The sequence below is a fragment of the Manis pentadactyla genome, chromosome 5, assembly GCF_030020395.1.
Source record: "Manis pentadactyla isolate mManPen7 chromosome 5, mManPen7.hap1, whole genome shotgun sequence".
Lineage (NCBI taxonomy): Eukaryota > Metazoa > Chordata > Mammalia > Pholidota > Manidae > Manis > Manis pentadactyla.
Window position 1 is genome coordinate 3419423 of NC_080023.1, and position 26059 is coordinate 3445481.

General features: G+C 39.1%; 2 protein-coding genes across 3 annotated transcripts in view; both read left to right on the top strand.

The window, feature by feature from the left end:
• The first annotated feature begins 329 nt into the window (after window positions 1–329).
• HAUS3 (HAUS augmin like complex subunit 3) lies at window positions 330–12939 on the top strand. 2 transcript variants are annotated; one of them, XM_036921204.2, is made up of 5 exons: window positions 330–434; window positions 1474–2515; window positions 3469–3908; window positions 5427–5655; window positions 12611–12939. In XM_036921204.2, the coding sequence occupies exons 2-5, from the start codon at window positions 1610–1612 to the stop codon at window positions 12842–12844; spliced, it is 1809 nt and encodes a 602-aa protein (XP_036777099.2). In that variant the 5' UTR covers window positions 330–434; window positions 1474–1609; the 3' UTR covers window positions 12845–12939. The 2 variants fall into 2 exon arrangements, with proteins under 2 accessions (XP_036777099.2, XP_036777098.2); XM_036921203.2 differs by lacking the exon at window positions 330–434 and adding an exon at window positions 901–1038.
• Window positions 12940–13066: 127 nt separating this feature from the next.
• Window positions 13067–26059, top strand: part of POLN (DNA polymerase nu) — a 161319-nt gene continuing 148326 nt past the window's right edge. The window contains exon 1 of the mRNA XM_057502043.1: window positions 13067–14825. Within this exon, the coding sequence (XP_057358026.1) occupies window positions 14687–14825 (139 nt within the window). The 5' untranslated portion in view covers window positions 13067–14686. The remainder of the gene's footprint in view (window positions 14826–26059) is intronic.

Here is a 26059-nt window from a genome sequence, read left to right on the forward strand (position 1 = left end):
AGAAGTGTCTTCGACACACGCACTCTCGGTGAGTTACACTTGCAACTTCTAAAGCAGTGTTTTGAAATTGGGGTTGCTTAGTGGTCCGGGGAGGGCTCGGGAACGGAGCGCGCTGCAGGACCCCGGCGGCGGTCGCGGCCACCGGGCTCGCCCGCTCTCACGGCCTCGGACGGCACGGGACACCCCCGGCCGGGCCTGCCCCCAGCGCCGCCTCCGCGCGGCTCGCAGCGCCTTCCCTGCGGACAGACAGCCGGCTCCGCGCCCGCTCCCGCGGGCCCCGCCCTTCCGAAACCGCGCCTGCGCAGACGGTCTCCCGCGGTACCCCGCACCCCCCTCGACGCCCTGCGCGCGGGCGCTCGCGGCGTTCCCGTGAGGCAGTGCGGGGCGCGGAAGACTGCGGCGGTTTCTGAGGGACGAGAGCGGAGGTTCCTGAGGTAAGTGGCGCGGACCTCGCGGGCCTGGGGGTCCGGGGAGTGGGGCTGTGGATCAGCGCCGGCCACCCGGCTGTCTTTTCTTTCCGGGCGCCTCTGGGGACTCTTTCCAGGCCCACGAGTAACTGTCCGCTCGGCGGCGTGTTGTGGGCCTCGGCCGGAGCCGGGCGCTGGGGCGGGAGACGACGGCTCGCAGCGCCCGGGGTCGGGGCCCCGGGGACGGCCGGTCCCGTGGCAGGGGCCCCTCGGGCGCGGGCTCCCGGGCCCCGCGCTGCCCCTGAGGCGCTGCTGGGATGCGGGCCCACGCGCCCGATCCCCGAAAGGGCCAGTCAGTAATCGGGGTGAGCCTTTAAAGCTGATTTGGTGATTTTTGTGTTTTTTTAATTGACAGGCATACATGCATAACCGAGTCTCACAAAACCAAACCAGAGATTGTGCCCCAAATGTGGTACGGGTACCGTTAATCTGCATTTGCCCCCGTCAGTGAAGTTCTCTCGGTTCCGTCATCGCGGATGATTCACTGTTGTGTTTGTTGAAAAACAACTATTTTTTATTCTCACGTTGAGGCTTTTTCTTAAACCCTAAGCCAGACTTTCCTCTGCACTAGGTCGGTCATATTTGGATGTTGCTTCTGGTATGAACGGCGGGTGCTAATGAGTCATTAAGGTGAATGTTTAGTCGACTTCAAAAATCTTACCATATTTATTTTTATTTTCTTAGGAAGGTCAGGGAAAAGAGTTTGCTTGACCACGTGATGGCTTGAGATTGTTTAGATCCGTTTACTTTTTCATTTAGAACTGAACTGCTTCGTAAAATGTAATGTATTTTAGACTGCCCTATCTTTGGAAGCAGCAAGGTTTTCATGTTAGATCATCATTACCGTTGCAGTGATCTGAGTGATTGTTTTCTCTTTATCTTCAAACATTTCAGCTTCAGCTGCCTCTGGGTTCCAGTGGTTCCCAAATATGTGATATTTATATCATCCTTTAAAAAATATAATCACCTCATTTGTGATCTAATACTTGTTTCTTTCCACCCCCAGGAGAAATCATTGTAGGTTCTAAAAATAGTTTTTGCCCTTCTCTGTGGACTTAACATAAGATTAGTTTGTATTTGGATTTTTTTGTCTAAATATCACACCATAAACCCATATCAGTTACAAAATATTCGGGTAAACCATGAGCTGTGGAAAAGAGTTTGTGGAAACATTAAAAAAAATTGATTATCCAAGAGCTGATATTCTCAATGGGGAAGATTTTGACTGGTTGTTTGAGACTGTTGAAGATGAATCATTTTTGAAGTGGTTTTGTGGGAATGTGAACGAACAGAATGTGTTATCTGAAGAAGAATTGGAAGCTTTTAGTATTCTTCAAAAATCAGGCAAGCCCATCCTAGAAGGAGCAGCATTAGATGAAGTTCTTAAAACCTGTAAAACTTCTGAATTGAAGGCAACCATCTTGGATGACAAAGAGCTAAAGAAATTACAGGATGAGGTTCAAACTCTGCAGAAACTAAAGAACCTAAAAATTCAGCGCCGTAATAAATGCCAGTTGATGGCTTCAGTGACCAGCCACAAATCTCTGAGGTTAAATGCTAAAGAAGAAGCTGCTAAAAAACTGAAGCAGAGCCAAGGAATTCTAAATGCTGTGAATGCTAAGATCACCAAGGACCTTCAGGCTCTTACTGGTGGAGTTGCAAAACTGATGATGTACTTCAGACATTCTAATTTGGGTCAAGGGACAAATCCACTGGTGTTTTTATCTCAGTTTTCCTTGGAAAAATATCTAAGCCAAGAAGAGCAAAGCACAGCAGCATTAACCTTATATACCAAAAAAAAGTTCTTCCAGGGTATATATGAAGTAGTTGAAAGTTCAAATGAAGAAAATTTTCAAGTTTTAGATATACAAGCACCATCTATATGTGATAATCAAGAAGTCCTTGAGGAGAGACGGCTAGAGATGGCTAGGCTGCAGCTAGCATACATCTGTGCTCAACATGAATTAATTCACTTGAAAGCAAGTAATTTGAGCATGAAGGCGAGTATAAAATGGGCAGAGGAGACTCTTCATAGCCTCCCCAGCAAGGTAACGTGAGATTGGATTCCTATTTAATTATTAGGGAGGATGTAGTATTGATACCAAAGTACTTTAGAACACGGGATGTAATGTCATATCCCTGATTTCTGTTGAGTGTTTAGTTGTGATATGTGTCAGTGTTTCAAATAAGTCCTCATGTTAGTGGAGGGCAGAAGCAGTAATTATAACCCCAACCAGTTAGCTAATGTTAAACAAAATGTGCTTGTGCATTCTGAATTTGGAATTTGTGTTGGTTCAGGTGCAAACAATACTGTTAATTTCCTTTTTTGCGGCTTATGGGTAAAAGAGCCTTATTGCTGTGTTGTGGTATTTTTTTTGTTTGCTCTGACCTGAGTGTGGTGCTAATGAGGTCAGAGATCCAGTTCAGGGCACTGAAGCCCTGATTCTTTGTTGACAACGTGTAGATGTGTTACAGATAGCTGTCTACGCTCTTGGAAAGCTTGCTTTCTTGGTAATATAAACACTGGGTAGTTGAGTATCTTCTCTGAAACGGAATATCTGTAACCAAGGGAGTTAACCGTAGCTAGCACAAACTTTGGAATAATGTATGGAGTTCTGTCAGTCTATAGAAGTGCTAAAATGGGCCAACAGATTAGAAGAATAGCTAATTTTAAGAACAACTTAAATAGCATATATTTGCATTTAGTAAGTAGTGTGCTAATGATTTTTATTGAGTAAACCAAGTATGATGAGAGATCCCTGTTTCGGCAGCCATTTCTGTATATATGTGGTAGCAGTAGCATTAAAGTTTAACAATTCATACTGGCTCTACCCTTGGCTTAGTCCACATTTTTAAAACTGGTTTTCACTTTGTCTAATATAAGATTAGTTTTTATTAATGACCATGCTATCTAATAACCTCAAATGGAAAGTGAAGATAGTTTTATGACTATTTCAGCTTTGTACTTACAGTTTGAAATGTAATTGCTTTCTTTGTGTAGGCTCTTGGCAAAGATAATTTGGATTCTAAAATTTCTAGCTTGAATAGTGAGATTCTGAAACTTGAAGAACAGATCGCTCACATGAAAGACAAAAGTTTGCCTGCTGTGGTGAAAGAGAATGCCCAGTTACTGAATATGCCAGTAGTAAAGGGAGATTTTGATCTGCAGATTGCTAAACAAGACTATTATACAGCAAGACAAGAGTTAGTTTTAAATCAGTTGATAAAGCAAAAGGCATCATTTGAACTTCTGCAGTTATCATTTGAAATTGAATTGAGAAAGCATTGGGACATATATCGTCAACTTGAAAATTTGGTTCAAGAATTTAGTCAAAGTAATATGATGCTCCACCAGCGATTAGAAATGTTAAGAGACCCATCAGTGTCTCAGCAGCTAAGTCCAAGGAACACCATTGATACCAAGGATTATTCTACTCATAGGTATGCTTCATTGTTTCTTTAATAATTCTTTTTCCTTTTGTTTTTATAAAATACTGGAGAGAGTTTGAATGAAAATTGTAGAAGTTTAAAAACTTTGACCCTGTTTTTGGCTCTTTTGCACTGTTATATGCCTCTCTTTTTTAATTTCTTTCTTTTCCATTCATGTTAAATAGGAAAGTAGCTATTTTAGAGCTGAGGAGGATGAGTTGGAGAAATGAATATATATAAAGTCTAATTCACCTTTAGGCATCATTATTTAGATGACTTATTTTAGATTTGGGCCAGGAGTTCAGCTACAACAGGAAGTTTGAGTACAGCTTAGTGTACAGTAGGTATTGCTGGGCAGAGAACTGATTGCATTTTGAGAAGGTGGCAGTAGAGAGGGGAGAAGACTTACTTAATTTCTGTGCCTAAGGTGAATCAGTGAGAATGGGTCCTAACTCTGAACCTTTTCTGGATGTCTGAGCAATTGATGCTAAGGGAATACCTAGATTGGAGGGCTCAAGTAGTCAAAGGTCACAAAAATCTGGATCCTACTCTTGATTTTTCTTTAAGACTAGAGGAAAATCATCTCATCCTTTGTTTTCTTATTAATGAAATGAGGGGCACAGATAGGGCTGCTTCATTTAACAATTTCAGAGGGTGGCATTGACATAAGCTGTGTGAACAGTGCCCCCTGGAGTTGTGTAGTCACATCCCAGTGGAACAAGATTGGCAACATTGGACTTGAACCAGTTTTATGAAGTCTGTTGCAACTTGTTAAATTAACTAAGGTAATACATTTTTTTTTTGAATTCTAAGGAAAACAGCAAACCCTTTTTGTCAGGTAAGTATGGAAGATGCTGCCTCACATTTTCCCATTTGTCTCATAGGATTTTTCTGCCATTTACGTTTGTAGTGTTAAAAGTGTCTTCATGGCTTATCAAGATTGTAATTTGCCTACCAAATATGGACGAGACAGGAGTAGCAAGTTTACTATTTTTATTTATAAAGCTCTTATTGTTTACTTCTTTTGAACATTTTACATTGTTTATTCAATTTTTCTCTTCTAAGTCCACCACAGTTCTTTAAAATGGGTAGGTAACAAGATGTGAAAATCAAGTCTCAAGAGGTTGACTTTGACCTAGGTCTCACGTAACAGCCAGGACTCAGACCTAGGTCTTCTGTGTCAAGTTCATTTCTGTTACTACTACTTCATTTTGTGAGAGAAGTGATTTCTTGGGAGATATTGCTGCAACATACTTTGTTTGAAGTAGGTTAATGGCAGTTAAAAAGAATTTCTTACCTAAACCTTGAGAGAGGTTAAAACTAGAGATTCTGATACAATAATCAGAATATGTATTTCTGTAATGAGGCAGTATTTTAGCTGCAGTGTTTTCAGTTGCTTGATTTAGCAGCAGACAGATTAATATTTTTAAGTTGTTAGCTGTCCCCAAAGATGCCCCAACAGTGAATTGTGATTTTAAAAACTGTACTGACTTCGGAATTTTTTCCTGTAATTTTTATTTCACATTTTAGGCTTTATCAGCTTTTAGAAGGGGAGAATAAGAAAAAGGAATTGTTTATAACTCATGGAAACCTGGAGGACGTGGCTGAGAAATTAAAGCAGGATGTTTCTTTAGTACAAAGTCAGTTGGTAGTATCTGCTCAGGAACATTCTTCGTTTCTGTCCAAACTGAACAGTGACGTGGACATGCTTTGTGAAGCTTTATATCAAGGAGGAAATCGGCTTCTGCTCAGTGATCAGGTGGGTACTTGCTGTAGTAATAAAAAATGCTTTAAAAAGCGATGTTCATTGTTAAAGATACTGAAGAAAAATGTGAACATGAGGAAAATATTACCCCCAAATCCCATTGCCCTAATATAAAATGTTTTTTTAATACCTTGAGGTTTTTGTTTTCATATAAATACATTTTTGAGATAGTTTGATCTTTGTATACAGAATTTTAAAAATTTGTAAACTATTTCAAACCTAAAAGGTTCTGTAGTGTTTGCTTTTGTCTATCTTGGCAGATAGGATGCCCCGATATTTTTAAAAAGACATACACTTAGTGTACACTTAATGATAGCATGTTCCTCCTAATAGCATCCCCTCCCATTTGTCAAGGAGTAACGACTGTGCTTAATTTTATCATTTGCTTGCTTTTGTAATTCTATTACATACATATTTGTAGACTATATTGTTTGGTATTGTATGTTTTTAGATTTTATGTACATGGTAATTCATATGTTCTTCAGGAACTTGCTTCTTAAGACTTTGAGACTCATCCATGTTTCAATATATATGAAGCTTTAGGTCATTTAGTTTTCTCATTTATATAGTTAGTATTCCATCCAGTGAAATTCCACAAGTTAATATATGTTCTGTTGTTTAGATTATTTCCTTTCTGGCCATTGGAGATCATGTCTTGTTGTGTGTCCCGTAGTTGCCCAAGTACACAGACTCTCTGCTGCAGGAGTGGAGTTGCTGGATCACAGGTTCAGTCTCACAGGGTCCATCTATGTCTTCCAGAGTGGTCGTACCATATCGTGCCAGCAGTTTCTAAGAGATGCTCTGTAGCTGCATCATTCTCATCACATAGCATTGTCTGATTTATGAATCTCTCAATCTGTGGATGTAAATTAGCATCCTGGTGAGATTGTAATTTGCATTTCCCTGATTATTTCGGAGGTTGAGTCCCTTTCAGTTTATTGGCCATTCATCTTTTTCTGGGAATTGCTTGTTCATTTAGCTCCTTTGCCCTTTCTTTAGCCTTTTTTTAAAAAATCATCTGTAGGAGTTACATATTTCAAATGTCAGTGTTTGTCAGTTACATGTGTTGCATATATTTATTCCCTACTTGTGACTTTTCCTTTTCACTGTTTTTTTGTTTGCTTGTTTTGTTTTTATTAGGATTTTGATTTCGATGCCATTTATCACTATAGTTTGTCCTTTTTATATCTTCTTTAATGTCTTGTTAAGGTTTGTTCTTAACATCATACTGACATACTTAAGGTTTGTTCTTAACATCAACCCTTTTACTTTATCGTAAGGTTACACTGTTCAATAGCAGGAGCTTATTTTTATGTATGACATGAGATAGAGTTTGTTTTATTTATTTTTTCCCTGTGAGTAACCAAATTGTCCCATCACCATTTATTGAGGCATACAGATTTAAAATCAGAATCTTTCTGGTGAAGGGAGCCTCTTAACATGAGATAAATGATCTTTTAAGTGCTTTTTATGTTCATGTCTATTTTGTTAGACAATATGGGCACTACCAGTTTTGAGATTTAAATTGGGTTCAAAGTCTAAGAGTCTTTGGAGGACACAGGTGATTCCTATTTGGGTTGTAATTCTAACCAAGGGCTCTTCCATTCTGGGCCATCCTGATTTTAAGATTGTGACCTTTGAGTCCATGCTTATCATGAAGAGGGTTTCCTGTTTGACTTCCCACTTTCTGTGGGCCTTGGACTTTGGTTTTCTCCCACTTGTCTTGTGAGTCTCAAAAAATCATGTTTTAATTTTCCAAGATAGGCAGTTGCCTTAAAGTAAAGCTGTTCCTGGGTTCCCTTACCAATTTGGGTTGTTTATAGACTTCCAGTTCCTTCTTGTTGTTTCTTTGTGCCTTTAGGAAGCTTTTATTCTGTTTGAGTTTTTCAAAAAAATTTCATTTAACCTTTCACATTTTTTTCTATAAGAGGATTGATTTGAATAACTAGCCTACCTTCCCTTGAACAGGAAGGCTTGTGATTCATGTGTTAAAATAATTTTTATTGTAAAGTACACAAAAGTTTGCAGTTATAACCATTTTTAAGTGTATAATGAGTAACATTATGTACATTCACAATATTGTACAACCATGACCATGATATATTTCCAGAACTCTTTCATCATCTCAAACAGAAACTCTGTGTCCATTGAACAATAGTAACTCCCTACTCTTCCTTCCTCTCAGCCCTTTGTAACTTCTGTTGCATTTTCTGTCTCTCAGTTTGCCTAGTTGAGGTTCATGTAAGTGGAATCATACATTATTTGTCCTTTTGTGTTTGGCTTATTGTCTCACTTAGCATAATGTCCTTAAGTTTCAACCGTATTGTAAAATGTCGATTTTATTCCTTTTTTATGGCTGCATAGTATTCTGATTTATTATATACCACATTTCATTTATCTGTTCATCTCTTGGTGGACACTTTGGTTGTTTCCACCTTTTGGTTGTTGTGAATAATGCTGTGAATATTCCTGTGTAAGTATCTGAGTCCCTGTTTTAATTTTTTGGGTGTATACCCAGTTGACCATATGATAATTCTGTGTTTAACTTTTTGAGAAACTGCCTGTCTTGCCAATGGGTTTCAGCCCCGGGCAAGTTCATTACAGATTCAGTGAGATGGACAATGGAATGTTCTTGGGGTGAAAGGGTTTATACCCAACTTTATTCCCATAGTGGCAGGTCGGTCACTAGAATCCCATCCACTCAGAGCGAGTCTGTGTGCAGCAAGCCGGTCTCTGCCTCTGGGCCTCTCTGCCCCCGCAGCTGTCTCAGTCTGTGTACTTGGCACTGCCTTGTAGCCATGCAGCCATGCCACCGTGTCACCCAGAGCACTGGGCGGAACTCTCTATATAGAGTCAGTAACAACGTATTGCCTGTCACACGTGTGTAGTGAGCAAGCCAACCAGGGCCAGGTGAGAATCCTGGCCATAGGAACCTTCACTTTCTCTACACTGCCTTAACTCTTCCACAGCAGTTGTACTGTTTAAATTCCCACCATCAATGTATAAGGGTTCCAGCTTCTCCATATATTCATGTACACTGGTTATTTCCCCTTTTTAAAAAAATATGTAATAACCATCTGACTTGCCTGGAGCTGAATACCATTATGTTGCTGTGGATAAAGTGAAGGTTCCCACGGCCAGGATTCTCACCTGGCCCTGGTTGACTAGCTCACTGCACATGTATGGGCAGTACATTGTTACTGACTCTTTAAAGAGCTCCTCCCAGTGCTCTGGGTGACATGGTGGCATGGCTGCAGGAGAGCAGAGACAATACTGGAGTGGTGGCAGCGCCAAGGACAGACTGAGACGGCTGTGCGGGTAGAGACACCCAGAGGTAGAGACTGGCTTGCTGCCTGCAGACTCTGAGTGGATGGGATTTTAGTGATTGACTTGCCACCGTGGAAATGAAGTTGGGTATAAACCCTTTCACCCTAAGAACATTCCACTGTTATTTCTTTGGTCACATTGAATCCATAGTGAACTTGTCTGGGGCTGAAACCCATTGGCAAGACACCTTGAATTCTCTTAGTAGGGGGAAAGGGCTAACCACCTTCTTGTAACTTTTCATAGAAAGTTCTTGAATTGCTGTTAAATTTACATGTTACTGAGCTTTTTTCCTCCCCACGACAAACACCCAGCTTTATTCTTCTGGCAGTAGGTTGAGCACTAGAATCACATCTGCAATCCACCTCTGTCTCCGCCTCCCCCCGGAGCACTGGGCAGAGCTCTTCATGTAGTGACTCAGTGAAAGGTCACTGCCTACAGGTGTGGGAGCAGGAGCCCAGCAGCAGGCCAGTTACATCATCAAGTAGCTTAGGTTCAGGTGAGGATCCTGGCCACAGGAACTTCCGTTTTCCCACACCATCCTGATGGGTATGAAGAGATAACTGTGATTAGTTTAAAAAAAATCTGTTACTGATTTTTATGTTCTTCATCTATTAAATAATTATGGGAAAATCTGTGATGTGGATTTGAACATTTCCCCTTATAGTTCTATCAGTTTTTTCTTTATATTTGAGTTTATTTTATAAGCTACTTCTGAGTTTAAAACTGGAAGTTATTATCCTCATGGATTTAAATTGCAATAAATTGTATCATTTAATTATACATAATGACTCTTCCTATTTTTTTGTCTTAATCTTTTATGTATTTTTTTGAAATAAACACTTTCACTCTCATCTTTGGTTTTTAATGTTACAGTCCTCTTGATATAAGAATCATACTTTTTATAACCAATCCACCATTGTTGAGTATTTTGATAGTCTTCATTTTTTTCTTTTGTTTGCTCATGAATGACATCTTGTGTATCTTGTGTATATAGCTTTCTGTTTCACTCGGATGCATCTTAGAAGTAGAACTGCTGGGTTTCTTGGGTATACACATTTTCTTTGCCTATTGGTATTGCCAGACTGCTTTTCAAAGGAGTCATACTTGTTTACAATGCCACCAACACTATTTAAGTATCCACTAGACACCACTGGTCATACGATATACCATCATTTCATGAATTGCTAAGAAACAAAAGTCTTTTTCAGTTAAAATGATACAATACATTCTTATATAGAATTATTTCATACTTATTAGAAGTTATCTTTTAAGTATAGCTGGACATAATTTTTATTATATCACTCTTGAGAATACATTAAAAGGAAAAATGGTTAGGGTATTTCTGAGGCTTTACAAAGTTCAGTTCTTCTGTTACTTTTTTACTCAACAGTTGTCTTTATTTCTCCACACTATACATCAAGGATGTTGGTGATAGCAAAAAAACTAATAACCTGATAAAAAATGGGCTATGGACTTGAATAGACATTTCTCCAAAGAAGACATAAATGGCCCAGGTGTATGAATAGATGCTCAGTGTCACTAATCATCAGGGAAATGCAAGTTAAACCACAGTGACCTATCACCTTATATCATGATGGCTTTTATCAAAAAACAAATTACAAGTATTGAGGATGTGGAGAAATTGGAACCCTTGTACATTGTTGATGGAAATGCAAAATGGTGCAGCTGCTGTGGAAAGCAGTATGTAGATTCCTCAAAAAATTAAAAAATAGAACTTACAGGATCCAGTAATCCCATTTCTGGACATTTAAACAAAATAATTGAAATTAGGATCTTGACAAAATGTTAGCATTCCTACATTCATTGCAGCCAAGATGTGGAAACAGCCTAAGTGTCATCAGTGGAGCAATGGATGAAGAAAATGTGGTTTTTACATAAAATGCAATATTATTCAGCCTTAAAAAAAATTGTGCAGTATTTCACAGTAAGATGAACCTTAAGGATATTATGCTGAATGAAATAAAGACAGTCTCAAAGACAAACAATACATGATTCCATTTAGATGAGATATCTACAGTAGTCAAGACTCATAGAAGCAGAGAGTAGAATGGTAGATGGCAGGGGCTGGGGAGGAATGAAGAGATGTTAATAAGCAGGCATGAAGTTTCATTTATGCCAGATGAGTAAAGTCTAGAGCTCTGCTGTACAGCATTGTTGCTGCAGTTAACAAAACTGTATGTACTCTTAAAGTTCTAAGAGAGGAGATTTCATTTTAAGTGTTCTTACCAGAATAAAAAAATGTTTAATGTTGGTGACGAAGCATTCTTTATGAATGTGGCCAATAACAATTATATGATGCTCTCAATTGTAAAATACATACTGATTTCAGATATGTCAGAATGTGAAAGATTGCCTCCTAGAATCACTAAAATATGGCAGTTTCACTGTAACTTACTGGAAATCATTATTTAATGTTTTCTCTAGCCCAATAAGGTATAAATGCCATCCATACCAATTTTAACTTGTGTTTTTATTATTAATGAAGTTGAATATTTTTCAGTATCTGTAAGAGTATCATTTTAGCAACTAAGATAAAGATCTTTAGTACTAAAATTAAAGGTGAGATTGTACTTTATCACTGTATGCAAGTTTACCAAGGTTTTCTTCAAAGGGAGACTATTTAATATAGGTATTACTTGATTTTTAAAGAATATAGTTTAAGAAGTACTGCTCTCTAGAACTGGCATTTATAAGTTTTAAACTGTCATTCTTGAACTTGCACATTAGAATCTCCAGGGGGCCTAGTGAAATGTAGCTTCCTGGCCGTGTCTCAGAGTTTGAGTGACTCAGTGTGGTGTGACGTAGCCTGTATTCATAAGGAGCACCCCGGTGATCACCATGCTCATGGACCATGCTGGAAAGCTGTGGAAGGTTGAAGTGAGCTATAGATTTTCTGAGACCCCTTTGGTAACACTGGCTGAAAATTTAAAGGGGTAGAGTACTTGATTACAAACCCATGGAAACTTAATAATGGCTTTTAATATTAGGAAGTGAGGAATTTCAGTTGATTAAATGTGAAGAGTCCAGGATGTCTAGGATCTTGAGCAGAATTCCACTGAAGTTGGGATTGTTGAGTGCCAGGTATATAATTCTGTCCTCTGTAACAGTGAGAAAAAAGATGGAGATTTTTTCAAGGTATTTCTTTTTTATTTGTAATTGCTTCATTTCAAGGCTTTCTCAGTATCTCTTTTGTCTACAGAAATTAGGCTACAACAAGGTTTGCTAAATTAAGCAGATTGTGAGCTCTGTGAATGAGCTTGTGTTCATGCTTACATTTGTAGTCTCTGAGACAGTGCTTGGCACATGGTACCATTCAGCAATATTTGTTCAATATATGAATATACAGAACAGTTTACATACAAGGTACTCTTCAGGGAGTAAGTTTGCTTTGAATTACTTAAACTGCCTATCAAATTTTTGGCAATTGATCTTACAGAGGATTTGTATTAAACCTACAATGGGTTTTTCATTGAGGATCATTGTGAAATTTAGGGGAATAATTATATCATTTAGATCCTTTCCATGTAAGTTACATTTTAAACCTATAATTGGTGTTATGAATAGTGCTTTTGCATTAAAAGCATTTTTCTTTTTCTTTTAGGAGTTACTGGAGCAGTTTCACCAAGTTGAATGTCAACTGAATAAGCTAAATCATCATCTTACTGATACTCTGGCTGATGTGAAGACAAAAAGAAAAATTTTAGCATCTAATAAACTGCATCAAATGGAAAGAGAATTATATGTATATTTTTTAAAAGATGAAGATTATCTGAAAGATATTGTGGAGAATTTAGAAAAACAATCAAAGATTAAGACTGTTGGTCTCGAAGATTGATGTTACTAAACTGAATCTTTACTACATATGCTATGTTTTAACATTTTATATATTGGGAGGAGAATATAACCAATAAACACTACTAAAATTTTGAATTTGAGGTCAATGGAACATTTCATTTAATGATTCAAGGGTTATATCAATTTGTTTTTTTCCTTACTTAGCATGTTTGTTTAGAGTGACAATGCTTTTTATGTCTTGAAATTTGCTTGGTGGAACTTAATCTTGAGAGCTTTTTAATACTTAGTTATCTCTCCTTTACTATTTTTTTTAAGAAATATAAATTTTCTGCTGTTAAATATTTTAAAAAGTTGAAGAATGTTAAGTCAGCATTGTTAAAGCTGTTGACCTTAATATATGGAATAGCCAAGTCCCTTCATATTTGATTTTAAGTATAATCCTGTCACTCAGACTATATTCCCCTATACTTTCCTGCCTCAGACTTTGAGAGTCTTAATGTTCCTAATTACATCGCAAAGAATGTCAAGTCTCTATTGGCCATTGTTCATTTTAGAGGCTGAGTCCTGAGGACTCAAAAATTTCTACAGGACAAATCTTGAGCAGTGCTGACTTTTGTGTGACTTATGTATTGTAATTACTTTGAAATGTCAGTATTTGGTAAAAGTGATTGTCAAAGGATATATACTCCTATTTTAAAGAGTTCCTTTGGAATGAAAATACTTAAATGTTGGGTTGTATTAGTTGGGATACAAGTGTAGTATTAGGAAAAATAGAAATTATTTTAAGAGTTAGAAATAATTTGAAGTAGCTTGCTTATTTATCACTTATTGCATCAAATGCTTCTTGAGTACCTGATTTATGTGGCCTGTATTGTGTGCCATGCAAGCTTTATAGAGAAAAGAGAAGGTGAGGGTAATTACCTTCAAGATTATTCCTGTTCCAAGGATGTATTACCTGCTTTTATACAGAGTGCAAGTCTAAAATATACACACTTTAGGTGGTCTTTACGGAGTTTTTTAACTATAACCATCAGAAAATCAGTATGCTTAGGTGACAGATGATTGAGCCACCCATTTTAGGTGACAGATGCTTAGGTGACAGATGATTGGTAATTTTTGTAATCCATTGAAACAAAATTGTTTTGCCAATTATTGTCTTTTTACATTATTTAAAATTTTATATGAACTAGATTAATATGCTTGAAAATTTTGCAACAGTACATGGTATTTAGAATTTTGCTGTTAGCTCCTCATGGATGAATTTTCCCCCCCCTTTTTTTGCTATTCTACCTTGGAATAAGGAATTTACTTAGATATTTTCTTTTCTCAGTAATGTGAAAAAATGTCACCTAGTTTCCTAGCTCATGGAACAGGAAGTTCAGTTTAGATCAGTGCTGAATGTGTCAGATGTATGACAAGCTACTTGATGACTTGTGCTGCCTTTTCCAAACCTTCACCCAGTCGCCTGGGGGCCCGGTACAATACATGCAAGGGAAGTGGTGTCAGGATGTGTGTGTGTCTCATAATTACCCAAGTCAGTTAAAAGTAATTTTTATGTTACTAGATTTGCGTATTTGAAAGTTGAACAGCTGTATCAAACCTCAGAAAGTATTTGAGTAGATGCGCTTGCTTTAAAATTGGTTAACTAGAACATAGGTTCTTTACTTTGTTACTATTTACCATAGTACCCCAATTGAGCCCATAACTGTTTTGCTTTCTTCTTAACTTTTCTATTGTATTATGGACGCAAGTGATACCTATTTCCTGTGGTTTTTAATATAGTGATATTTATGGAAGTCTGAGTACATAAAACTTTTCAAATATTTATTTTGAAGTCTCAATTAATATATGGGCATTATGTTTATTTTATGTTTAGGATTTTATGAAAATGGAAAATTACAAGGCACCTGTAGGCTTTGATCTCTGTGTGATGCCACTCTCCAGCGTTGCTCAGAAGATTATGTCTGCTATACATTCAGGTGATTTAGTGGAGGCTAAGAACTGGAGAGAGAGTGGAAAGAGTGAGTAATTTTTATAAACGTTCCTGTCTCACTACCTTGAACACTACTACCTCTTAAGACTGAAGTTTGAAAGTGAAATGTAGCAGAATTCTTCTGTAGGACTGGATAGGAAAGTTCCTGCCTCCAAAAAATGGAGGCCAGCTCCCTAACCTTTACTCTCAATGGGGACCTAGCTGCTGCTTGCTCAACTTCACAATGCTCTTAGCCCTTACCACTTTAGAAATGTAATGTTCTCTTCCTTATTCTAGGCATTTCTGTCGAACATTCCCTTAGAATCTGGGTCTACAGTTTAAGTAGCCTCAAAAGGCGGGGGCTCTTTCACAGCATCCCTTGCTTCATTCAGCTTGAGCTCCTGGTCATTGAGTCTGAGCATAGGGTTTGCTTATTGTGTATGGTGGACAACAGAAGTGGCTGTAACAACATATATACTGTCCACCATAGAGATACATAAACTTTTAAAGGTGGCAGAGATTGTTGGTCTGTGTGCATATATCTCTGACGGGATATACTAGTAAAAACTGACACATGCTCACAAGTGCAACTAAAAAGTTTGGAACACCAGTTTTTTGTTTTTTTTTTTTAATTCATTTTGTTATCATTAATCTACAATTACATGAAGAACATTATGTTTACTAGACTCCCCCCTTCACCAACTCCCCCCCACAAACCCCATTACAGTCACTGTCCATCAGTGTAGTGAGATGCTGTAGAATCACTACTTCTCTGTGTTGCATAGCCCTCCCTGTTCCCCCCCATTACACATGCTAATCGTAAGGCCCCCTTTCTTTTTCCCCCACCCTTATCCCTCCCTTCCCACCCCTCCTCCACAGTCCCTTTCCCTTTGGTAACTGTTAGTCCATTCTTGGGTTCTTTGATTCTGCTGCTGTTTTGTTCCTTCAGTTTTTCTTAAGAACACCAGTTTTTTTTAACCAGCAAAGTAATTTTTATTTTAAATTTGTAAGGCTGGGCCAAAAATTTGTTCTTTGTTTCTTTTCTGAGCAGTAAGGTATGAGTGAGGCATAATGGAATAATTATATGGAGATGAATGATTGAGTATTGAAGACTAGCATAATAGTTGTTACAAATGCAGTTCCTTGATAATGATACAGAAGCGCTTAACATATCCATCATTCATAGGAAGGCACCTGTTGGCTTGTGTAGAAGTCACTAGTAAATGAACTGGTAGGAATTTTTAGGTGTAGCCTACATACCTAGCAATTGACAATGCTTTAGGGGGAAGGGTAGTAGTAGGTGGAATAGTAAAGAAAGATAAATATTTAAACAGCAAAGAAGTTTCTCTTTATTCTGTAGACTTGCTTAGTAAAAGAGCAGTGTGTGCCTGACGGGTAGAAATATATGTCTCTTTAAAAACTGGTGCAAGACAATGAGATGTCCCTGGTAGCCATAATGTCAGTTTCTGTTTTTTTTTTAGAGGGCATCTCTCATATTTATTGATCAAATGGTCGTTAACAACAATAAAATTCTGTATAGGGGATTCAATGCTCAATGCACAATCCTTAATCCACCCCAAGCCTAATTCTCGTCAGTCTCCAATCTTCTGAAGCATAACGAACAAGTTCTTACATGGTGAACAAATTCTTACATAGTGAATAAGTTCTTACATGGTGAACAGTACAAGGGCAGTCATCACAGAAACTTTCGGTTTTGATCACGCATTATGAACTATAAACAATCAGGTCAAATATGAATATTTGTTTGATTTTTATACTTGATTTATATGTGAATCCCACATTTCTCCCTTATTATTATTATTATTTTTAATAAAATGCTGAAGTGGTAGGTAGATGCAAGATAAAGGTAGAAAACATAGTTTAGTGCTGTAAGAGAGCAAATGTAGATGATCAGGTGTGTGCCTGTAGACTATGTGTTAATCCAAGCTAGACAAGGGCAATAAAATATCCACAGATGCAGAAGATTTCTCTCAAAACGGGGGGGTGAGGTTCTAAGCCTCACCTCTGTTGATCCCCAATTTCTCACCTGATGGCCCCCCTGCGACTGTGCCTGTCTTAGGTTGTTCCTCCCTTGAGGAATCTTACCTGTCTCTGGCTAACCAGTCATCTTCCGGGGCCATACAGGGAGATGTAAAGTTGGTAAGTGAGAGAGAAGCAATATTGTTTAAAAAGGTTAGCTTTTTACTTCTTTGCAGATTTATGCCCTGTGGCTTTTATGCCCAGTATTTGTCTTGAGGTATCTTTATCACTTGGAAGAATTATGATACTCGGTAAATTCGATTTGAGGCACGAATTCTATTTAAGGGTTGTAATTAGGAAAGAAGAAGAAAAGCTATAGGAGTAGCAGACGAAAGAAAATATGTGAAGATTGATTATTTCTTTGACATATCTTCTTGTAGAGTAACTTCAGCCTGTATAGGTTTTAAACTACTAATTAAATTGTGTACACACATTAACATAATAGGAATACAGTTACATAACCAAAGCAGACCTATAATTACCAGCCATCTCCAGTGAAACCAAGAAAACCAGTTAGGCACCCTAGGCATTTGTGAAAACATATCTATGATATGGTGGATATTGTCCAACTGAACTTGAACAGTCTGAGAGAAATCAGACAAATTGAAAAAACCCATTCCTGGGGACTGTTCACATCCCATATGTTCTTTTAACAGTAGATAGTCTAGTCGTAAGATTTTGGAGCGCTACAACTTGCACTTCTCCTAATTCTTGGTTGAGTTCCAACAGTATAGATCCAGTCAAATTTGTTGTTTTACTGTATGCACAGGCCAGCTTAGATATCTCCTTCCTCATTCCCATGGCAAGTCCAGGAACCGGTAGGATGAATGCAGCTACAACTGCAGCGTCGCCTGGATCTTTGTTGAGGTTTTTTGATGATCATCTTCTGGTATGACTCATCCAGAGACTGCTGATGTTGGAAGTTCTTCTTCATATCTATCTTAGTTCATTATCTGGATAGCCAAATTAGGCTTTGATCCTCTGTATAAACACAAACAGACCCTTTGCCCACACTTTGATATGCCCTTTATACCATTGTGTAGAACTCATTGGAGGTCACCACACAGGAACTGCTTTTTTTTTTAAGAGAAAGGAATATTATCAGAAAAATGTACCTCCATAGCCGATCATCTGACACCATTTAAGTGATCAAAATTAAGGATATTTAAAGCATGCATTAATCGCTGATTTACAGTTAGTTTTATCCTATCAGGAAGTAATCCCCCTTCTCTTTCTTTTTTTTTTTTTTGTTATCATTAATCTATACTTACATGAAGAATATTATGTTTACTAGGCTCTCCCCTATACCAGGTCCCCCCTATAAACCCCTTTACAGTCCCTGTCCATCAGCATAGCAAAATGTTGTAGAATCACTACTTGCCTTCTCTGTTGTACAGCCCTCCCCTTTCTCCCACCCCCCCATGTATGCTAATCATAATACCCCCTTCTTCTCCCCCCCCTTATCCCTCCCCACCCACCCATCCTCCCCAGTCCCTTTCCCTTTGGTACCTGTTAGTCCATTCTTAGGTTCTGTGATTCCACTGCTGTTTTGTTCCTTCAGTTTTTCCTTTGTTCTTAATACTCCACAGATGAGTGAAATCATTTGGTATTTCTCTTTCTCTGCTTGGCTTATTTCACTGAGCATAATACTCTCCAGCCCCATCCATGTTGGCTGCAGATGGTAGGATTTGCCCTCTTCTTATGGCTGAGTAGTATTCCATTGTGTATATGTACCACATCTTCTTTATCCATTCATCTACCGATGGACATTTAGGTTGCTTCCAATTCTTGGCTATTGTAAATAGTGCTGCGATAAACATAGGGGTGCATCTGTCTTTCTCAAACTTGATTGCTGCGTTCTTAGGGTAAATTCCTAGGAGTGGAATTCCTGGGTCAAATGGTAAGTCTGTTTTGAGCATTTTGATGAACCTCCATACTGCTTTCCACAATGGTTGAACTAATTTACATTCCCACCAGCACTGTAGGAGGGTTCCCCTTTCTCCACAGCCTCGCCAACATTTGTTGTTGTTTGTCTTTTGGATGGCAGCCATCCTTACTGGTCTGAAGTGATACCTCATTGTAGTTTTAATTTGCATTTCTCTGATAATTAGTGATGTGGAGCATCTTTTCATGTGTCTGTTGGCCATCTATATTTCTTTTTTGGAGAACTGTCTGTTCAGTTCCTCTGCCCATTTTTTAATTGGATTATTTGTTTTTTGTTTGTTGAGGTGTGTGAGCTCTTTATATATTTTGGACGTCAAGCCTTTATCGGATCTGTCATTTATAAATATATTCTCCCATACTGTAGGGTTCCTTTTTGTTCTATTGATGGTGTCTTTTGCTGTACAGAAGCTTTTCAGCTTAATATAGTCCCACTTGTTCATTTTTGCTGTTGTTTTCCTTGCCCGGGGAGATATGTTCAAGAAGAAGTCACTCATGTTTATGTCTAAGAGGTTTTTGCCAATGTTTTTTTCCAAGAATTTAATGGTTTCATGACTTACATTCAGGTCTTTGATCCATTTTGAATTTACTTTGTATATGGGGTTAGACAATGGTCCAGTTTCATTCTCCTACATGTAGCTGTCCAGTTTTGCCAGCACCATCTGTTGAAGAGACTGTCATTTCGCCATTGTATGTCCATGGCTCCTTTATCAAATATTAATTGACCATATATGTTCGGGTTAATGTCTGGATTCTCTAGTCTGTTCCATTGTTCTGTGGCTCTGTTCTTGTGCCAGTACCAAATTGTCTTGATTACTATTGCTTTATAGTAGAGCTTGAAGTTGGGGAGTGAGATTCCCCCCCTACTTTATTCTTCTTTCTCAGGATTGCTTTGGCTATTCAGGGTCTTTGATGTTTCCATATGAATTTTTGAATTATTTGTTCCAGTTCATTGAAGAATGTTGCTGGTAATTTGATAGGGATTGCATCAAATCTGTATATTGCTTTGGGCAGGATGGCCATTTTGACGATATTAATTCTTCCTAGCCACGAGCATGGGATGAGTTTCCATTTGTTAGTGTCCCCTTTAATTTCTCTTAAGAGTGACTTGTAGTTTTCAGAGTATAGGTCTTTCACTTCTTTGGTTAGATTTATTCCTAGGTATTTTATTCTTTTTGATGCTATTGTGAATGGAATTGTTTTCCTGATTTCTCTATTGGTTCATTGTTAGTGTATAGGAAAGCTACAGATTTCTGTGTGTTAATTTTGTATCCTGCAACTTTGCTGTATTCCGATATCAGTTCTAGTAGTTTTGGGGTGGAGTCTTTAGGGTTTTTTATGTACGATATCATGTCATCTGCAAATAGTGACAGTTTAACTTCTTCTTTACCAATCTGGATTCCTTGTATTTCTAATTGCCGTGGCTAGGACCAGTCTTGGAAGGTTGTAACTTTCTAGAACGTTGTCCATTTCTTCTAGGTTTTCCAGCTTGTTGGCATATAGGTTTTCATAGTATTTAATAATTCTTTGTATTTCTGTGGAGTCTGTCGTGATTTTTCCGTTCGCATTTGTGATTCTGTTGATTTGTGTTGATTCTCTTGTTTTGTCTAATTGCCGTGGCTAGGACCTCCAGTACTATGTTAAATAACAGTGGGGAGAGTGGGCATCCCTGTCTTGTTCCCGATCTCAGAGGAAAAGCTTTCAGCTTCTCGCTGTTCAGTATAATGCTGGCTGTGGGTTTATGATATATGGCCTTTATTATGTTGAGGTACTTGCCCTCTATTCCCATTTTGCTGAGAGTTTTTATCATGAATGGATGTTGAATTTTGTCGAATGCTTTTTCAGCATCTATGGAGATGATCATGTGGTTTTTGTCTTTCTTTTTGTTGATGTGGTGGATGATGTTGATGGATTTTCGAATGTTGTACCATCCTTGCATCCCTGGGATGTATCCCACTTGGTCATGGTGTATGATCCTTTTGATATACTTTTGAATTCGGTTTGCTAGTATTTTTTGAGTATTTTGGCATGTACGTTTATCAGGGATATTGGTCTGTAATTTTCTTTTTTGGTGGGGTCTTTGCCTGGTTTTGGTATTAGGGTGATGTTGGCTTCATAGAATGAGTTTGGGAGTATTCCCTCCTCTTCTATTTTTTGGAAAACTTTAAGGAGAATGGGTATTATGTCTTCTCTGTGTGTCTGATAAAATTCCGAGGTAAATCCGTCCGGCCCGGGTGCTTTGTTCTTGGGTAGTTTTTTGATTACCACTTCAATTTCTTTGCTCATAATTGGTTTGTTTAACTTTTGTGTTTCTTCCTTGGTCAGTCTTGGAAGGTTGTAACTTTCTAGAACGTTGTCCATTTCTTCTAGGTTTTCCAGCTTGTTGGCATATAGGTTTTCATAGTATTTAATAATTCTTTGTATTTCTGTGGAGTCTGTCGTGATTTTTCCGTTCGCATTTGTGATTCTGTTGATTTGTGTTGATTCTCTTTTTCTCTTAATAAGTTTGGCTAGAGGCTTATCTATTTTGTTAATTTTCTCAAAGAACCAGCTCTTGGTTTCATTGATTTTTGCTATTGTTTTATTCTTCTCAATTTTGTTTATTTCTTCTCTGATCTTTATTATGTCCCTCCTTCTGCTGACTTTAGGCCTCATTTGTTCTTCTTTTTCCAATTTCGATAATTGTGATGTTAGACTATTCATTTGGGATTGTTCTTGCTTCTTCAAGTGTGCCTGGATCGCTATATACTTTCCTCTTAAGACTGCTTTCTCTGCGTCCCACAGAAATTGGGGCTTTGTGTTGTTGTTGTCATTTGTTTCTATATATTCCTTGATCTCTATTTTAATTTGTTCTTTGATCCATTGATTATTTAGGAGCATGTTGTTAAGCTTCCATGTGTTTGTGAGCCTTTTTGTTTTCTTTGTAGAATTTATTTCTAGTTTTATACCTTTGTGGTCTGAAAAATTGGTTGGTAGAATTTCAATATTTTGGACTTTGCTGAGGCTCTTTTTGTGTGCTAGTATGTGGTCTATTCTGGACAATGTTCCATGTGCACTTGAAAAGAATGTATATCCTGTTGCTTTTGGATGTAGAGTTCTGTAGATGTCTATTAGGTCCATCTGCTCTACTGTGTTGTTCAGTGCTTCCGTGTCCTTACTTATTTTCTGCCCGGTGGTTCTATCCTTTGGGGTGGGTGGTGTGTTGAAGTCTCCTAGAATGAATTAATTGCAGTCTATTTCCCCCTTTAGTTCTGTTAGTATTTGTTTCACATATGCTGGTGCTCCTGTGTTGGGTGCATATATATTTAGAATGGTTATATCCTCTTGTTGGACTGAGACCTTTATCGTTATATGTAGTGTCTGTCTTTATCTCTTTTTACTTTCTTTGTTTTGAAGTCTGTTTTGTCTGATACTAGTACTGCAACCCCTGCTTTTTTCTCGCTGTTGTTTGCCTGAAATATATTTTTCTATCCCTTGACTTTTAGTCTATACATGTCTTTGGGTTTGAGGTGAGTTTCTTGTAAGCAGCATATAGATGGGTCTTGCTTTTTTATCCATTCTATTACTCTGTGTCTTTTGATTGGTGCATTAAGTCCATGTACATTTAGGGTGACTATTGAAAGATATGTACTTATTGCCATTGCAGGCTTTAAATTCGTGGTTACCAAAGGTTCAAGGTTAGCCTCTTTAGTATCTTACTGCCTAACTTAGCTCGCTTATTGAGCTGTTATATACACTGTCTGGAGATTCTTTTCTTCTCTCCCTTCTTATTCCTCCTCCTCCATTCTTCATATGTTGGGTGTTTTGTTCTGTACTCTTTCTAGGAGTGCTCCCATCTTAAGCAGTCCCTGTAAGATGCCCTGCAGAGGTGGTTTGTGGGAAGCAAATTCCCTCAGCTTTTGCTTGTCTTGGAATTGTTTAATCCCGCCATCATATTTAAATGATAGTCGTGCTGGATACAGTATCTTTGGTTCAAGGCCCTTCTGTTTCATTGCATTAAATATATCATGCCATTCTCTTCTGGCCTGTAGGGTTTCTGTTGAGAAGTCTGATGTTAGCCTGATGGGTTTTCCTTTATAGGTGACCTTTTTCTCTCTAGCTGCCTTTAAAACTCTTTCCTTGTCCTTGATCTTTGCCATTTTAATTATTATGTGTCTTGGTGTTGTCCTCCTTGTGTCCTTCCTGTTGGGGGTTCTGTGTATTTCCGTGGTCTGTTCAATTATTTCCTCCCCCAGTGTGGGGAAGTTTTCAGCAATTATTTCTTCCAAGATACTTTCCATCCCTTTTCCTCTCTCTTCTTCTTCTGGAACCCCTATAATACGGATATTGTTCCTTTTAGATTGGTCACACAGTTCTCTTAATATTGTTTCATTCCTGGAGATCCTTTTGTCTCTCTCTATGTCAGCTTCTATGTGTTACTGTTCTCTGATTTCAATTCCATCAGTGGCCTCTTGCATCCTATCCATTCTGCTTATAAACCCTTCCAGTTTGTTTCATTTCTGTGATCTCCTTTCTGGCATCTGTGATCTCCCTCTGGACTTCATCCCATTTCTCTTGCGTATTTCTCTGCATCTCTGTCAGCATGTTTATGATTCTTATTTTGAATTCTTTTTCAGGCAGACTGGTTAGGTCTGTTTCCTTCTCTGGTGTTGTCTCTGTGATCTTTGTCTGCCTGTAGCTTTGCCTTTTCATGGTGATAGGAATAGTCTGCAGAACTGGGACGAGTGACGGCTGGAAGGACTTCCCTTCTTGTTGGTTTGTGGCCCTCCTCTCCTGGGAGAACAGCGACCTCTAGTGGCTTGTGCTGCGCAGCTGCGCGCAGACAGGGTTTCTGCTTCCTGCCCGGCTGCTATGGAGTTAATCTCCGCTGTTGCTGTGGGCGTGGCCTGGCTCGGGCGGCTGCTCCAAAGTGGTGGAGTCGCGTTGGAGCAGGGGCTGCTGGGAGGCTATTTATCTCCGTAAGGGGCCTCCCTGCTCCCTGCAGCCCCGGGGTTAGGGTGCCCAGAGATCCCCCGGATTCCCTACCTCTGGATTAAGTGTCCCACCCTGCCCCTTTAAGACTTCCAAAAAGCACTCGCCAAAACAAAACAATGACAACAACAACAAAAATTAAAAATAGATAAAAAAAAAAAAAAGCCGCTTGTTTTTCTTTTGTTCTCTGGCGCCGGCCTCTGTTACCCGCTCACTGGTCTTGCTGACCTGTTTCCCTAGTATTGGGGTGCCTGTCCCTTTAAGACTTACAAAAAGCACCTGCCAAAGCAAAACAACAACAACAACAAAAAAAAAATGGCTGCTCGCTTTTGTTTTGTCCTCCAGCGCCGGCCTCCGGTACCCGCTCACTGTTCTTGCTGCCCTGTTTTCCTAGTATCGAGGGCCCTGCACTCTGGCCCGGATGGCGGGGGCCGGGTGCTCGGCAGTCCTGGGCTCCGTCTCCCTCCCGCTCTGCCTGCTCTTCTCCCGCTGGGAGCTGGGGGGAGGGGCGCTCGGCTCCCGCGGGGCCGGGGCTTGTATCTTACCCCCTTCGCGAGGCGCTGGGTTCTCTCAGGTGCGGATGTGGTCTGGATGTTGTCCTGTGTCCTCTGGTCTCTATTCTAGGAAGAGTTGTCTTTGTTATATTTTCATAGATATATGTGGTTTTGGGAGGAGATTTCCGCTGCTCTACTCATGCCGCCATCTTCTGTCAGTTTCTGTTGAGAAAAATTTATGGCAGTCACCCCATCTCGTGAGCTCTCTTGTTATGCTTTTAAAATACCTTGTTAAAAATCCTAGTTTCCATAAATTTATTGAGAAGATAATGGAAAAAGTTAAGGTATTTTCTGTGACGTGTGCTTGGATTTGGAAAAAGTAGAATTTTCACATGGGCTCTGTTCTTTCTGTTGCTGCATAACACTGTTACTGAAAACCTGGTGACTTGAAACGACACACATTTGTTACCTCACAGTTTCTGTGGGTCAGGAGCCTGGGTACAGCTTAGCTGGGGCCTTTGCCGAGCTACAGTGCAAGTGTCAGCCAGGGCTGGAGTCTCATCTGGGGCTCGGATGGGGAAGCATTTTTTTCCAAGCTCACGTGGCTGTTCGCAGAAATGAGTTCCTTGTAGGCGTTTGATCTGAGGGCCTTAGTTTCTTGCCAGGTGTTGGCTGGAAGCTATCCTTAGTTCCTTCCCATGAGGTTCTCTCCTTGGGCAGCTTTATAAAGCTAGTGACTTAAACAACACCCATTGTTATCTCACAGTTTCTGTGGGTCAGGAGCCTCCTATTTATAAATTCTGTAAATTTATACATGACAGCATCTTGCTTTTTCAGACCAGTAAGAGTGTCCCTAGCAAGACTGACACCATAGTCTCCTAACATAATCACAAACATCCTGTCACCTTTGCTATATGTTGTTGGTCAGAAGTCAGTAAGTCCCGTCCACACTTAGGCAGGGCATGAATGCTGGGAGGTGGGTCATGGCATCTCCTTAGAGTCTGTCTGCCATAGGGTTTTATTCTTACTTCATGTGAAGCTGCTTAAAGCTGGGTTGCTTGTGGGTTATTGGTGAGTGATGCTGGACCTAAGATCTCATTAATTCCGGGACTCATGTCACAAGCAGAACTGTTACTGTGTCAGATTCTTGTCTAATTAGTAAAGTATTGTAAGTCAGTGTTTCATTTCTGAAAGACATTTCATACCAAATAAATACAAAAATCGAACTCAAGTCAGTGGAAATAAACTACAAATACTTGGTTTTACAAACACTTAAATAAAACCAAACAGTATTAATGTTGTATATCACTTTGGGGTCTAATTTTCTGATCTAGACTGAGGTGTCTTGAGATACACATCTAGTAAGGGCTGGACTGAGTATAGGGCTGGACTTGTAGCAAGATCAGTCTTTATTTAAAAACTATTTCTGTGAAAAAACAAAAGATAGGAAAACTTAAAATACAGTTTAATGAAGTAATAGAGGCCATCCATCAAACTACCATCTGCATCGTCACTTCTCCAAATTTCCTTCTCTGTTAAAACCTTCTCCCTGCCCAAAAATAACCATTATCCTGACTTCGTGGCAGCCATGTCCTCCTTCTGATCGCAGGCATTTCATATTGCTTCAAAGGTATTGTTAGCAGAGGTTACTTGTCTGCCACACCAGTGTTTGTCTTGCCCTTACGAGGCACACTGCCCGACTGCATGGCTCAGGCTGCGGTCAGGTGTGATTAAGTGGTTCCTGTCAGTGGGACGTGAGTGAGCTCAGGTGGTGTGTGCCGTTTCCAGGGTAGGTCCGAAGGCATTTGACTTGCTTTCTAGTCGGCCGCTTCTCTTC

Bases quoted from the DNA above. Each gene is read 5' to 3' on its own strand.
- HAUS3 (XM_036921204.2), top strand. From the start codon at position 1,610: ATGAGCTGTGGAAAAGAGTTTGTGGAAACATTAAAAAAAATTGATTAT. The intron at 2,516-3,468 runs GTAACGTGAGAT...TTCTTTGTGTAG, and splicing joins TTCATAGCCTCCCCAGCAAG to GCTCTTGGCAAAGATAATTT. The intron at 5,656-12,610 runs GTGGGTACTTGC...TTTTTCTTTTAG, and splicing joins GGCTTCTGCTCAGTGATCAG to GAGTTACTGGAGCAGTTTCA.